Genomic DNA, 17,173 nt, shown 5'->3' with positions numbered 1-17,173 from the left:
ATTAAAAATGCAACTCCGACCCCATATCTAATCTAATTGTTTAATTAACAAAAGTGTATTGGTCTTTAGTGACTCTAGATATGTAATAGTGTTGCAGTATACAGCGCATTCATAAAGTATTCAGACCCCTTAATTTTTTTCACATTTTGTTTTGTTGCAGCATTATGCTAAAATGCTTTCAATTATAATTTTTCAACATCAATCTACAATCCATTCCTCATATTGACAAGTAAAATCAGATTTTTGATAACTTTGCAAATGCATTAAAAAGAAAAAACTGAAACATCACATTGATAAAATTATTCAAACCTTTGCTATGACACTTGAAATTTAGCTCAGGTGTATCCCGTGGATCATCTTTGAGTTGTTTCTACACTTTGATTGTAGTCCACCTGTGGTAAATTCAATTGATTGGACATTTGGAAAGGAAAACACCAGTCTATATTGGGCCTCACAGCTGAAAATGCATATCAGAGCAAAAACCAAGCCATGAGGTAAAAGGAACTGCCTGTAGAGCTCAGAGTAGGGTTGTAGTATACCGGTACTAACAGAATATTGTGACACCAACATTTTTTAAATGGGACAATATCATCTTGTTGTTCATTTTGGTACCATATTAAAGTATGCTGCCATTAGCAAAATGTAATGTAACCTGAGAGTTTTGAGAAGATATCAAAAACCATTTGAAAATAATAATAAAAAAGTCTCTATAAGGCCAAGTGTGATCATTAAACAGCAGAAGGATATCATTTAATGAAATAATATACAGTATCATGCATACCACCAAACAAATGAGAGGTGCCGTCCTCTGTCATCTCCATCACACAAAAACACAAGCAGGTGCACACAAAAATGCAACACACACACACTACTAATGCTTTATTTTCATGCAGTGTGTCCAATAGTATCCATCTGCAGAGCCGCAGAGCAGTGTGTTTAGTGTATAATTGGCAGTGAACTCTCAAATGACCATTTTCGCCATTGCAGCTCAGAGATTTTAGCTCACGAATGGCAGGAAGCTTGATATAACAAACCCTTTAAAAATAGGAAGAACTTCAAAGGTCTTTCAAAATAAAAGTCACTCTGAAATAAGATCTCAATTTAAACGGATGCGTGAAATTGAAGACGTTAAGTAAACAAATTTTAATTAAGATTATATTTTTTTAGTGTTTAAACAGAGACCATATGATGATGTATGGTTTATGACAAAATAACACAAATGAGGAGACCGGTGATAAAATTAAATGCACTCATATTCTCACTTTTCACACAACAGACACAGCTATAGAAGTGTAATATTCAAAGTAGTCGCAATAATACTCATAATAACAATAATAGAATATTAAATGGTTATATTATTAGTAATATTATCTGTAAGCAAAATCACAAAAGCAAGTGTACTGAATATCAGAAAGTTCTGTTGTGCATCTTTTTTGCTTTTTATCAAAAATATATATATTTTTTTGTTGAAAATTGCAATATTTTCATTTGATTAAAGCTGTACAGTATGTCTTTGATTAAACACAATTTGATCATAATAATTAATTAAAATATTGATCATGGAATATAAAAAGGCATAATTTGTATCTATAAGACATTATGCAGTTCTTTTAGCAAAGTAATTTTCTGTGTAATTTCATAAAAAATCTGAGATTTGTATTTATTTATTTTTTGCCTAAGTGTCAAGTTAGTTTCGATACCGAGGTACCAGGGATGGTATCGTACCAACATTTTGGTATCAGAGCAATCCTAGCTCAGAGACAGGATTGTGTCGAGGCATAGATCTGGGAAAGGCTACAAAAGCTTCTGGCTGCATTGAAGGTTCCCAAGAGCACAGTGGCCTCCATAATTCTTAAAAGGAAGAAGTTTGGAACATCCAGGTCTCTTACTAGAGCTGGCTGCCTGGCCAAACTGAGCAATTGGGGGAGAAGTGCCTTGGTAAGAGAGGTGGCCAAGAACCTGATGGTAACTCTGGTTGAGCTCCAGAGAACATGTTGGAGATAGGAGAAATTAGCAGAAGAACAATCATCTCTGCAACACTCCACTGATCTGGGCTTTATGGTAGAGTGGCCAGACGGAAGCCTCTTCTCAGTGCAAGACATATAAAAAAAGCACCTAAAGAACTCGTGAGAAACAAGATTCTCTGGTCTGATGAAACAAAGCTTGAACTGTTTGGCCTCAATTCCAAGCGTCATGTCTGGAGGAAACCAGGCATTGCTCATCACTTGCACAATACCATCCCAACAGTGAAGCATGGTGGAGGTAGCATCGTGCTATGGGGGTATTTTTCAGTGGCAGAGATTGGGGGACTGGTCAGGGTTTGAAGGAAAGGAAAAAGCATCAAATTATAGAGATATCCTTAATGAAAACCTGGTCCACAATGCTCAGGACCTCAGACTGGGCCAAAAGTTCACCTTCTAACAGGACAATGACCCTAAGCGCACAGCCAAGACAATGCAAGAGTGCCTTAGGGAAAACTCTGTGAATGTTCTTGAGTGGTCCAGCCAGATCCCAGACTTGAACCCAATAGAACATCTCTGGAGAGATCTGAAAATGGCTGTCCACTGACGGTCCCCATCCAACCTGACAGAGCTTGAGAGGATCTGCAGAGAGATCTGTCAGAAAATCCCCAAATCCAGGTGTGCAAAGTTTGTCTCATCATACTCAAAAAGACTTGAGGCTGTAATTGCTTCCAAATGTGTTTCAACTAAGTACTGAGTTAAGGGTCTGAATAATTATGTCAATGTGATATTTCAGTTTTTTCTTTTTAATAAATTTGCAAAGTTAGCAAAAATCTGTTTTTGTCATTATGGGGTGAAGTTTGATGTGAACAAAAATGATAATTTAAAGCATTTTAGCATAAGGCTGCAACATAAATTGATAAAATGAAGGGGTCTGAATACTTCACTGTATACTATATATCATATTATTGTGATTATAATATATCTATTTAAGTTTACTGTCACAGGATATCTATTTTTTGTTTCTTACAAGACAAATGAGCTCTTGCTCTATATTTGTTGCATCATCTCTTTGAAATATTAAAAATAAAACACCAAAATATAACAGAACGTATTCTATTCTAATATTTTCTAATTGCCTTAAAATGGTTTAAAATGTTGACACTATCTGGGCATTTTTCAGATTCAGAAGCGCTGGGTCGCTTAAGACCAGAGGGATGTAATAATGTTTGGCAAAATGCCCTTGCTTTTAAGGCTTAAACACACAAAAGTTGATCTTCTAACTCAGGTTATTTATATTCTGTTTCTTGTGTCAACATGTCTGCATACCTTTCAGCTTGGGTCACACCTTTTGATACAAGTTATTTTCTGTATTCACATGATATCACTGATCAGCGTCTCTTTGGTGATACACACTGTAAAAACTGATTTTAAAGTTTAGTTGTATCAACTAGCTCTTTTGAGTTGACACAACTAAAATGTCATGCCAACTTAATTTAAGTTTTGATTCTATTAAATTGAATTTAAATTAAATTAGATTAACAATCATACTTGCCATTTCAACACACTTAACAAAGTTGACTGAAAAAACAAAATATGCTATCTCCCAGCATGCATTGCAGCATGACCAGATAAGGAGGTTAGTGCTTTATGCTTTAGGCTATTTTTTATTCAAAACATTTTTTTGCAATTTGTGGACTTTATTTGTGTTGTTTTTGTTGTTTTTGACATAATTTTTTGTTAATAGTTGTGTGGTGATATCAATATTTTATTTAATGGTGTTTGTTGAGAGTCACCATTACTGAGCTTTGTATTGAAAACTCTGTGGATCCAGTTCTAATATTTGAATGTTCAGCCTTTTTAGTGAACATAAAATTCTTTACATTGATAACCCCGGCGGATGCAGGACGAACTGCAGCTGCTGTGTTAAATGGGTACTCTCTCTCTCTCTTCACTTTTGATCCCTGAGCTCACACATTCCGATCATTCCAGGCGCACTCAGTTATTTATGAGAGCAGAGCGCGCGCCGACCAGCCCACAACCCAACCAGACCTGAACGCGCGCACACACAATTATTATGAGATAAACCATATACAGACGATATCAGCAAGATTATTTGGATTATAAATGCCATTGACAGAAACTGTTTGGAATTAAATTATTGGCAGGTAAGTTGGCTTTTCGTTCTTGAGACGTGAATTGTAATGGGCAATGCTTTCACTATTGACTGAATCGCCTTGAAAAGCAAACTTTGAATGTAAGGCAGACATATGTTGTTTGGTAAGACAAAATGAGTCATGTTTATTGCGTTCTTTTAATTCGCTGGGTACATTATGTCAAAAGCGTTTATGGTTAGGTATATAATGATGATTCAACTCCTATGCGCTCTGCTTGTCTATTGTCTATTTGTTTTACATTCCTTTTTAAGTTATATCCATCCATCCATCTATCTATCTATCTATCTATCTATCTATCTATCTATCTATCTATCTATCTATCGATCTATCGATCTATCTATCTATCTATAGGGCATATATGTGGCATTTTGGCTTTATTAAACTTATTATATTTTAGGTTATAATGTTTTATATTTCTTATTATTACATGTTCTAATTTTGTATTATTTATTTATGCATTATTTCAGCTTTTATTATTTATACATATTAGGTGTTCAAAATTATCTTGCATTGTTTTCATGCTGCATTCCTACTACACACTACCTAGAGAAGTTTCTTTACTTTGCTTATATGCAGTACTGTACGTGACTATGCCACTTTTCCTGAAACAAATAATACAGCATTGAGACAACATTTGTTATATATAATTGTGGCAAATCCTCCAAGAATCTTGGAACAGCCTATCTACCAACAAGCCAGACAACTGATTTTGTATGATGTTAATTGATAGGTAAATGAAAACGATTTAGGGCATTATTTTTGAATAAATCCTCACTTTGCAATTTTTTTACAAGTGCCTAAAATGTATTCACAGTACTGTATATACTGTTTATATATATATATAAAACAAATAACTTTATTACTCATTGTTGGTTTAATCTTCCTCATTAAATAATTTAGTGGGTCCATCTTTTGTCCTACAGGTCCAGTTCAGATAATAAACACAAAATGAGAGGTGAAGAAGCATCTAGCACTGTCCTGCACAGACTGATCCAAGAGCAGCTTCGTTATGGAAATCCCACAGATGCCCACACACTCCTAGCCATCCAACAGCAGGCCCTGCGACGAGGAGGAGGCATTGGAGGAGCTAGTTCTCCACAGTCTTCATCTGAGAGCCTTGGCCAGGAGGAGCCCCATTCTCCTCAGCTCTCTGCCCGCCAAGAGCCCCAGGGCCAGGAGCACCGGGTGGACTACCAGCAATCTGAGAACTACACAACATACCCCCACCATGGCGAGGAGCTGCCCACCTACGAACAAGCCAAGGCACAGTCCCAGTATTTGGCTTCCCACTGCCAACCACAAAGGGGCTGCTCACTCCAGGACAATGTAACCCATCAGAAGCCCTGTGAGGAAGAGGATAGCTGGGATACAAAGCAGGGCCATGCATTTTCACTCAGTGAGCGGCTTCTGCAGCTCACTTTAGAGCGGAACACTAGCAAATCTTCTGCCTTTGGCTCCTTCTATAGTTACCCTCAGATATATCATGCAAACCAGTACTTTGAACATAGCCAGCAAGGCTTGGAGATCTATAAGCAGGGTCCTCAAACTGAGTACCCATTTGCTGTACAGCCACAAGGATTCATGCTAAGACAAGATCTGGAGTATGATCAATGTTACAGACCTCCGCCACCATTCCATTCCCAGCACAACAGGTAGAGGAAACGTAGATATTTTTCTTTACACATAAACCACAGCGAACCCAGAAGGCTACTTCACCATGGATTCCCTTCTGGATTTTCCTATGTGTTTTTATAATGGGGTTTTTCACCTTATGAGAATCAGGTCTGTGTTAAAAATTACTTGAACTGAATGTGAATTTTGAAGCCATATTGAATTGAATAATTTTTTTTAAAAACACACAGTGGCTTCACATTTGAGGTATGAAAGTGTGTCATTTATGTTGAAGAACAAAATGTCCACGTATCATGAATTAATGTTTACCACAGACCTTACTTTACTTATAAGTTGAAAAAACCCATTCTAAAAACTCATAGGAAATTCCAGAGGGAACCTATGGTGAATTCTCATCCGGGTATTTGGACTAAAACCTGAACAGCTATATAAGATTTAAGTGAATAAGTTTTATAATCTAACATGATTTTCTTTACCTTGTCCCACTTCAGAATTGTGCCGTCTACGCAGACACCAGAGATCTTTCATATATTCTCCAAATCACCCCCTGCTGGCAGGGAGGACTTAGCTTGCAGCCGCAGTCAACTGGAGATGCTCATAAAAGAGAATAAGAGACTGAGACAAGAGCTGGAGGGACACTCTGAGAAAGCCCTAAAAATTCAGAAGGTAGAAGCATATTGTCATTGGAACGTACTATTTGAGAAAGAAAGAAAAAAACACAGATCAAGCTGTCACCGTGACTCTGACATTTGATACAACAGTCTGAAGTTTTGTGTCTTTCTTCAAAGGTTAGAAGGTATTTGAGCTAGATCCAACTGTGACACCAAATCTCTTCACTTAGAGATATGGTACATCCAGTATTGTTCTGTAGTCACATCTACAGATAATATATTTAGGGCTTACAGCAGGTAATATTTTAAAAAAATAAAACAACAACAAAAAAACACAGCTTTCTCTAAATCACACACTATTTGGATTTCAGTTTGAGTGATGACAACTGTCAAATCATGATTATTTTATAGCTTTTTATTTCACTCTTGCTCAGCTTCAAGAGGCCATGAAATGTTTTCAGTGGATTACATCAGTGCAGCATAGCTCTTGACATTCTGAAAGAATGATAATTACACAGGTTTGAGTGCTTACGCATCAGGCCACTGCCTTGTGTAAACATGCATGGGAAGATGAAGTCATAGTTGATGCTTTCCTGGTCTTTCCATATGGCCTCCTGAACACCACCTCTGTTCTCCGTTCTGCTCCTTGCAATAACCAGACATATTGCTGGATGATTTTTTGGTCCCTTTTGAAGGTCCTTAGAATAAGTAGTTTAGACAGCCATTTTTAGAATGACACATTTGGAGTTATATATTTGTATTTAAAACTATCTTGCTTATTCTTCTCCCAGCTGGAACAAGAGATCCAGAGGATTTCAGAGGCCTATGACACTCTGATGCAGGGCTGTGCTAAACGAGAAACCCTGGAGCAAGCACTGAGAAACAAGCTGATGGGTGAGATCAAGAGGCTGCAACATTCAAACATTCAAGCGGCAAAGGAAGTTGAAGATGCTGACCAGAAACAACACGTTATTGTCAAACTTCTTCTGCATAGTAAGTTCATGGACACAACCACATGGCCAAAAACCTCATTACTGTCTCAAGGTCAACCAGAGCAGCACACCAAATGTGAGATCTGCTTTTCTGTTGAGTCATTGGGCTTAAAGGGAATGTGGGAATGTGTTTCTAATTAGAACATCCAAATGTTCTAATTAGAATTTGAGTCACATAACAGTGTTTAGTTGATCTGATCGGACAGAAAAGAGGATTACATATCAGATGTGACCTTACCTATGCAAGACAAAATTCCAGGGGACAGTTAACCACTGCCAGACATTGTCACTGGTCTCATTTGGTCTCCATAGACAATTAATGAAGTGTCCTTTTCAGCTTCAATTCCCATAAGTTTTAAGTGGGAAGAGGTGGGGACAATTATGAGTTTTGCAATGATTTTTGGGAACAGGCTGAACAATGTGGAGCTCTGAGATATGGGTCAAATGGAGAGTAAGCTGTTGCTTCTCTTTCCTTCAGCATTCCTTAACCACTTGCGTAAATGAGGCACTCTGGACTTTGCTGTTGAATTCCTCTTGTTATGAGCAGGAAGTCATTGGGGAGTGGTGCTGGAGAGGACCTGCATAAACATTCCATCAGCCTTTTTCTCATGTCCTCACTATTGCCTCTGTGTTATGATTGTACATGATGGCTTATTATGTATTTTTATATAACATTTAGATCCAGTTATCTAATATGATTCACCAAGCAGCATTCCAAGAGTGCTGATATTTCATATAACGGCACTGGAATGTTTTACTCCGCTGCACTGAGTTCATGGCCTTCCAGACCTTCCAGACAAGGCTTTCAGTCTGCTTTGATCAGAATAAATTCTTAATCATGTTTTGACATCTTTTGAACAAAATAACTGCTCACATGAGCAAGAGTATGGTTGTACTAAGTATCTGCACGACTGTGATTTGGCCATAGACACAAGGCTGCAATCAAAGCTGTGTTGATATTAAGAACAACAGCGTTACTTTTGATACAGCAGTCCCATAAACAAGATCTTAATATCGAGTAACTTATACAGTATCTACTCTAATTTAAATGTATATCCATCTAACAGCATTTCTCCTAATGTGGTATTGCTTAAAATACAAAGATGTGAAATCAAACTGAGCTTTTCAGTGTACCAAGTGATGTGACTATATTTGACTATATATTGTAGGCACCGCAAATTGGGTTTATTTGGCTCTCATCATCTGGCCTGCTCATATGGGTTTTATTTACAAGTTCCAATCTAAATTCGTCTCTCTCTCTCTGTGTCTCTCTCACTCTTTTTCTGACAGATGAAGAGCAGCAGCTGCAGTGTGCGCGTCTGGAGCAGGAGGTGCAGCATCTGCAAAATGAAGCAGAGAAGCAGCAGCGCAGGAGTGAGGCCCTGGAGACCACGCTGAAGTCCACACAGACACACAGCCAGCAGCTGAGGATCGAGCTGCAGCGGAAGAGCGCATATGTGGAGAAGGTTGAGCGTCTACAGGGGGCTTTGGCTCAACTGCAAGCAGCTTGTGAGAAGAGAGAAGGGCTGGAAATTCGCCTGCGGACACGGCTTGAACAGGAACTGCGCAGTCTACGAAATCAGCAGGTATGTACTAAGGCAAACACACACAAATTCTAATACTCAAAATGGATGTTTTAACTGCAGAGGAAAAATCTTGGTCTCCCAGGCTGGTATGGGTTGCTGATTTTAGAGGGGTTTTGGGAACTGGGAGACCAACTAGACTAGCTTAAACCAGCTTAGACTAGTAAATGTTTGGCATGTTTAAGCAATTTTTTTTTTACTTTTCCTTCCAGAGACTTAAATCAATACATTAAACAGTCTCAAAACTGGTTTGTTTTTCTTGTCCACAGAGACAACATAAACCAGTCAGTGGAGTGTCCCATATGAGTGTGTCCACTCTACAGGAGCTTCTGCATGAGAAAGAAGAGTGTATCCTGTCCCTGGAGGCTGACAAGACACGCTGGGAGCAGAAATACTTGGAGGAGAAGACCATGAGGGAGTTTGCGTTGGATGCTGCTGCCACCGCTGCAGCTCAAAGGTAAAATAGTAGTTCAGTCAGGACTAATTCTGTCAAATGAACACTTTGACTTGAATACTTTGAATGAATACTTTAATTCACGTATAGACAACTGAAGCAATCTATTGGTGTTGGCAGTATAGTTCTGTTCTGGGTAAACTCTCCGTCCATCCATGCAGCCATGCATAGACTGAGTGGGAAGTGCAGAAAAAAAACAAGTGGTAACAGAACAGATCCAGCAGATTTAAGTTACAACATTGTACTATTATTTACATTTCTGGCAGGGAAACGTGGTACAATTGTTCATTTGCATAATAGATTAAATTGGCACATTGAAACTAGGAATTGTTGTCTAAGAGCAAAGAACAACAAGGCAGATGTAGAGAAAACTAAAGGCAAAGCTGCCATACAAGAGGTGGAGCTGGGGATGGAGGAGGGTATTAAGCAAGTGCAGCTTGCATCCATTCAATGGAAAGGCAGCTAAGGCAATGAATAAATGGAGGACTTGAATAGAACCGCTCTGATAAGCATCTGAATGTCATTGGTTGGCATTATGATCAGCTAAACTTTCAGGCTAATTGCAGCTTGACTAACGTGACCTGCCTGAACTGACGTGACGTTTGATATCAGTGTCAGGCTCTTCTAAACATTTCGGTAGTTGACACTTAACATGTCCCTGGACTTACAGTATATATTATGAACGTCAAGAATTTAGGTTCACATTAATTTAAATGTATAAGGGAAAGTGTATATAAAAGCTTTATGTATACTAATTACAACACAATCATCCAAATGCTATTTAAAATAGTTCTAGATGGAGTAAAGCATGACACACTACATTTTTGAGCCACTTTCTATTCAGTTTTTCTCCCTAAACATCATAGAGACACCACCATTATCAACCATTCGCCCTGCCATTCCTCCAACACCAGTTTTATTGAGGAGCTTCCATCATCTGAGCACAGGAACCAGGAGGTAGAGAACAGGTAGGAGATCCACCCACATTCCAACTTACTAATTAATACATTTAAATTCAGCTTTAGTTTGCTCACAATGCTACTCTACTGTGCACACACAGTTTAATTAACAATTTTGGATAAATGTTGTCAGGATTCGTGCTCTGTACACCCAGATCCTGGAGAAGGACACGGTTATTGACATCCTAAAGAAGAGGCTGCAACAGGAGCAAGGGAATGGAGGGTTAGGATGCCTCCGCCCAGCCACTTCTGTGCCCTCCATCAGCACCTTATATCCCACTGAGACATGCATTGGCCAGGGCAAAGGTCAGTGTCTGAATGTTAACTCTACCATTAGTGTTCACTTGTAATTTACTAATGGACTTTTGTATAGAATTTGGATTCAATAATGATGTAGCTGTGTAGAATAAGGTCTTAAAACTTTAATAACAAGCTTGTATGTGTCTTTTCCAGGGAAGAGTCATTCAGATGAACAGACAGCTTGTACGTCATGTTCCAAACTCACTCTGGTAGCAGCCCAGGGACAGTTTGAGCCAGAGTCCAACTCCAGTGAGTACACAAAAACTAAGACTGATACACATGCACAAGTACACAGGTCAACTGTGCTGCAGCTAGAATGATAGTATACCTGGAATTCTATCATTTACTCTTGTATTTATGTGTGGTAGCTTGTTTTACTCCATGCAGTAACAAAAAGGCTACCTAGCACCAGTGTCAAAAAATAAACTTTTTATTAAAGAGCAATACACTCAAAAAACAACTTTCAATCCTCCCTTGTTCATATTACTCAAAAAATGCTTGTAAGCAAGTTAACTTAATTGAATTGAGTTGTTTGAACAAAAAGTGTTTTGTCAGCTTTACTTAATGCATTTGTGTTGGGACAACATAAATATTTTTGTTGGCATTAACTGAAACTGCTGTGATGTAGTTGTTGTAGTTCCCAACATGCTTTGCACAAAACTGGATGGAGAGAGTAAATGTTGAAATTAAGTGTTATTTAAATTTTTTTTGCAATATATAGTTAGTATTTAATGTTTGTTATGTTGAGATTCAGAACAGTTTCAGTAATGTTGGAATTTTGGGGGTTACCACAGTTGTGAAAAGTGGAGCTTGAGTATAGGTTGAAGAGGACAAATATTTAATACTTTTATGTTGTTGAGTCCAATGAGTTGATTTTGTGCTGCTCAAAACAGAGTGGTAAGAATATACTTTGTTGAGATTCATGCTAATAAATTTATCATGCCAACGTGAGCTGTTGTTAGCCAAGTTCAATGCTTATTTTCAAGTAAAATAAACGTAAAATACTTAAAACTAACAAATCCAAATGGTTTGCATTTACTCAAAAACTTTTGTCCAATTTACTTGAATTTATTTTGTTCATACAACTGAACCATGACTTGTTGGAACTACTCTACACTGTTGTGTGGAACCACTTGACACAACTTTTTTAAGTAAATCCCACAGTTTGTTTTTATTGTAGTTGCCCGCTGGATATGATTTTCAGGGTAATTTTTACATTTTTCTAATAGATAAATCAGCTTTTATGGTGCCATCCTTTAATGCAAAATACTTTAATTGAATCAAATCATAAAATAATTTGTTTTGCGATATGCAATCATTTATATAACTAAGCCTAGAATGGAATATTAAGAACTTTATCATATGTTACTGATAAAATAATGATTAAAAAACAGGATTTCATGTCACTTTTTGTCTCGAGCCCCCATCAATTTCTGACCCTGCATTCCACACTCTCTACGCTGTATACCTGTGTTTATTTGAAATATGCATTGTGGTTTAGTCTAATTGTGCTGTTAGCTGATTAACCAAATCAGTAACTGTATGTATTCCCTTGTTCTATGATAATGGGCTTAATTTTGATGTTACCTTTTTCACAGATAACGTGCAGCAACCATCTCCACCTATGGATCACTTCAAGGGTTTGGATGATATGGAGGCTGAAGCAGTGGAGATCTTCATATGATGAAGAGCAAGCACATGCCAGATGAACTGCCCTGCAAAATACATGCATTTTTCCTGTATGAGAGATCTCAGAGAGATTCAGACTAAATTATGTTGAATCCAGCAAATAACTGAGCTGCTCAGAAATCTCATATGAATGAGGGAGCAGAGCTCTCCTCACACAATAAACTGAATGGACGTTTTGTGCAGTCTGAATGGAAAGTTTGTCAATGTTCAAGAAACCAGCAGGGCACAAACTCCCAAATTATCAACATTTTGAGTGTTTTGGGGGCTACAGAATACTGGCTATCCTCCTGGGTAACTTTCTATAGCTTACCTCTTTACTCTGAAAATAATTCACCAATGCATTCTCCCTTCTCTCACCAGACCTGTGGTAACTTCACCGCATTCTTGTTCCATTGACATTCTCATTGAGGCTGAGACTCTCGCATGTACTTTTTCCACCCCACCCTTATTTATTGTTATAAATGGGAACATTTTTCTCATGTTTTTCTATTTATGACTGCAACGCCCGCGTAGACATTCTTTTACATTCTACACAGCAGGAGAGGCCTCGTTGCATTTATATGAATGAAATGCTAAATACTGCCACATCAATGCACAATACAAAACAAATTACATAGAAGACTAAAAGAACTCTGTCAGAGAGAGAGAGAGAGTTTTTTTGTACTATATTATATACTATTGCTTTCCTGTATTTTGTTTTTGAATGTGTATGCTCTCAAATAGCACCTTTGCAGGCCAAGGTGTCAGAGATAGCATTGTATTGTGCTATGAACAGCTGCATTCTGTTGTTTACAGTTACTATGTTTCAAAGTAAATTGTTAATATATTTTGTAACATATTTTGTGTTGTTGGAATTTAATGCTGAGGATCTGATGCCAAAAAGCATTTCAGTAGAGTTGTGTGTTCCAAACACATGACCAAGGGTTGAGCTCTCCTATTTAATCCACGAAAGATGTGAATGTTCTGAAACATTTCATGAATTCACAATAAAACTATTAATATATAGAAAAAATGTTTTGTTTGTCAAGACTCTGGGAACTTTTTGTCAGGTTAGAGAGTAACACTTACTGGATTTCATCCCATTTCACACATTCTCCATTGTGTTATTCTAGCTCCTCTCTCACACATAAGAGTCAGAGAAAGGTGAGTAATTATTTAATGCCAGTGAGGAGCATTCCAGCTCACATGTTTCAGCATAAAAAACCTCACACTTGACATGAGGCTCACCTTTAACAGTATTTTCGACTGAGCTATCCTGAGGCATTCAGAGACTAATAGTTTGCTTTTGACAGATAGAACAATGCCTAAATCGCTTAGAGCTTTCATAATAAACACATGTAGACTGACTCTGAATTGATGTGATTCACTATGTTTCCAAATATGGGAGAAAGTAATCTGTATTAGTTGTGCTTTTGCATTTTTAAACCATCTGATCTTTGTGACAGTCATCATTGGTATCTCAGACTCGTATGAAAAAGTTGTTTGTGGGTGGACCAACTATCAGTCAGTTTTTCACATAGTAGCAAGGTATGCTAAAACTCAACTGTGTGAAGGCAGCTCATTTATAAACCATTATGTGATATGAATAAACTGAAGAGGAGTGAAACACTGTGTATGTACGGTATATGTATATTTGTGTTCTTTTCTAACAATAAGGGCCAAATATCTTGGGGGGAAAGCAAAAATAGACGTGAGGTGCATGTTACTCTGGAGGTGCAATTCATGATCTTGTTAACATAAAAACATAATCATTCACAATTTAGACACATGTTAAAGTTATGATTTGTAATTAATCATTAGTTATTGTTTAATAAGCCATTGTTAGTTAATAGTTCTCAATGAGGTTATTCAAATTCAGTCATTATTGATTACCTAACTGTGAACTACCTCAGTCATCAGTTCACAACTAATTACTGAGTAGTTAATCGAGTTTCCAAATTAGTTAAAAGTAGTAACTAAAGTGTTAATGTAGTACTAGTTTATCATGCATTAATTCCTGCATAATTGCTTATTAATGACATGCCATTATTATAAATTGTTACCTAAACATCTTTACTGAAATTCCAAGGTTTGCAAATAAATAAGTAAGAATTAAATTACCAAATTAAGGTAAGTTTGGTGCTGTTTACATATATATTGTGTTTACTTTCAGTTATATCACACTCCCCTTAGGCATTTTATGTACACCTTTTTTGTTCCTTTTTTTTATTTTTTATAAAGTACTCTCACTCCAAAGGCACACAGCCACTGTCTGTCTTCGCTTATATGAGATGGATATTAGGGAGAAGAGTGAAACTGGCAAAAAGTGAACTTGAAACCCAATCACCCACACTGAGATTTGCTTGGTCTCTGAGGGCTAAATACAATTCCTGAAACAGACAGATTTAACATTGAGCTGTACGTGTAAGGTTCAACATGATGGTACCATTATACTGTAAGGTTCCTATTGCTCCTCATAAAAAATGTATGAAATATTACTTCATAATAATGTGATGGATTATCTTGTCTTAAACTCAGTATCAGAAAGCATAATGTACAGTTTATAAATCATAACAGAGACAAAGAGAGAAAACTCCATTCAATCATGAGTTCATGGCCTTGGTCTATAAACACTATGATAGTATTCATATGTGGTTTCAATATTAGCTCTAAACCATTTTTATCCATTTTAAACATTTTAAAAAGCAAATATGATGCTGGCACTGAGACACTGGATGGAAACACCTAAACAAACACAAACTTAACTCCAGGTAAACTTATGTAGCAGAGAAAATCCTCTTGTTTGGAATGAAAAGTTTTATCATTTGTTTCAGCCTTTATGGGAACAGGGGAACAAGTGGGCTACACTGCAATTAATATTACTATAAGCACAATGCAGGCCTTTTCCTCTTCCACAGACATAACTTGGAAATACTGCCAAAAAATGTTAGACTTTAGAGAAGCACTTGGCATTTTTTTTTTTTTACCTTGGGTTTCTTCCTTGACATGAACAAAGTAGAGGGCTGTGGAACATTTAAAGGGTCAAAGGGCACATTCCAGCTGAAGCTCAAGTGGATTATTGCTGTTATAAAACAAATGCAATAACATAATAAAAGACACTTTATTTTTAATAAACAGTTACATTTACTATTCTTAATAATCAGAATATACAATTCTTCCACTGAGGCCACATCCACAGTAAGGCCAGAAACATAATTTACGTAAGTATGGGTTTGCAAATGCAAGCACTCAGTCAATAAACTGTCAATGTGCGGTCTGGTTAAACATGCATAAGTGCATTCCTGCTTTACTGATGTGGTAACAAACTTCAGTACTCAAGAGGGCGATAGAGTTACCTTCAAAAGTCTGTGCTTTAAATCTAGATGTGTTATTCAGATAAATTGCTGTATAAAGTACATACATGCCATGGTCTGTTCGAATACTCGATTCTGATTGGATGGAATTTGTGGGTTGAAACCGTTTAATGCACAGGTAGTTCCAGTCAGTTTTAATCATCATTCTATATAAATGCGCCTTCTCTGCTGTCCTTCATAATGACATATTGCAAGAGTTTTATGCCTCTGTTCAAAGGAACACCGGATACAAATATTGTGTCAGAGCTGGGATTAACCATCACATCACAAACAACATCAAGTCATGCAGTGCCATCATTAAATCAACTGTGAAGCTACAAGAAACATGGAAAAGACAACAGTATTAATCAGCCCGTATTACTCACCCAAATTGTTTGTAAGGAAAGTATGGTTTGACATTCAGCTGTTTTGCACAAGGTAACTGGGACCCATCAAATGCGTCTTCTGCTGCCCAGCAAGATGATTTATATTGTAATATGATAAATATTCATCTAAAATGGCTGCCATGCTCAACATGTGCACCTATAACCACTAGAGGGCGCCCATCGATCACACATTGCTGACTGAAGCTCTGAATGAAGATTGTTTTATAACATGCAACTTATTGTTGTTTTGAAATCGAGCAATGACACATCGCAATTTTATTCTTAATACCATACGGATGTCTCAGAGGTTAAAGTCTGCAGGATTAGAGCACTTTGGATGATTTTCTCCTCATGAACAATAAGTGTGACTTTTACAACTGTCACGTCAACAACACCACATTTTCCTAGGAATTGAATATTACATGTTCTCATGAGTGCGAACTCCTACATTCTACATTATCTTACTTTTATTATTGTTTGTGTGTTTGGGCCCAAAAAACTGTAATATCACATTACTTTATCTCATCTGATTTAGAATGGAGAGAACTCTAGAGATATCAACCTGGAGATAAAGTTAATCAGTATTGTTATTCCTCCCATCAAAATTTGCTCTATAAAAATCAAGGACAGCTGTAAATAATCAATGCTGGCAAGTGACCATGGTATAAGTAGGATAATCCACAGCTATGTGTGTGTTAAACTATTTGAATGCACTTCGTAGAGGCAACCACCCAACGTTTCGTCGTACATTAAAATTAATTAACACACACCTATTGTGTAATATCCCTTGCATATATTTAATTTACTTGCTCAACAATATTCACTTTAATTTGTTGCTCCACCATGAGAGTAATTGGGTTGGAAGAGAAAACACATTGTAGAAGCGGACAGTTTAAACTAAAATCTGCTATATCGGCCCTTGGAGCAATATTGAGAATGCAGCACATACTTGCGTTGCGTTATGAATTGCAGTCTGACATATTTTGGAACGCAACAGTGCACAAAATAGATATTAGGCCTCTGTATTTACATTCTTGCATGTAGTATGTTTTGGGCCTTAATACATTTTTGGTTTAAACATTTAAACTAACTCTTGG

At 37.2% G+C, this 17,173-nt stretch overlaps 1 protein-coding gene across 1 annotated transcript; it reads left to right on the top strand.

Moving 5' to 3' along the window:
* Window positions 1–3,985: 3,985 nt before the first annotated feature.
* On the top strand, window positions 3,986–13,921 carry LOC127649047 (angiomotin-like 2a). Its single transcript, XM_052133940.1, has 10 exons — window positions 3,986–4,129; window positions 5,062–5,790; window positions 6,262–6,436; window positions 7,173–7,374; window positions 8,664–8,959; window positions 9,226–9,413; window positions 10,277–10,378; window positions 10,503–10,675; window positions 10,823–10,918; window positions 12,268–13,921. The coding sequence occupies exons 2-10, from the start codon at window positions 5,087–5,089 to the stop codon at window positions 12,351–12,353; spliced, it is 2,022 nt and encodes a 673-aa protein (XP_051989900.1). The 5' UTR covers window positions 3,986–4,129; window positions 5,062–5,086; the 3' UTR covers window positions 12,354–13,921.
* Window positions 13,922–17,173: the final 3,252 nt, after the last annotated feature.

This window comes from Xyrauchen texanus, chromosome 9 (assembly GCF_025860055.1).
Source record: "Xyrauchen texanus isolate HMW12.3.18 chromosome 9, RBS_HiC_50CHRs, whole genome shotgun sequence".
NCBI classification, from domain to species: domain Eukaryota; kingdom Metazoa; phylum Chordata; class Actinopteri; order Cypriniformes; family Catostomidae; genus Xyrauchen; species Xyrauchen texanus.
Note: the sequence above shows the minus strand (reverse complement) of the source record. Positions and strands in the feature narration are given on the sequence as shown.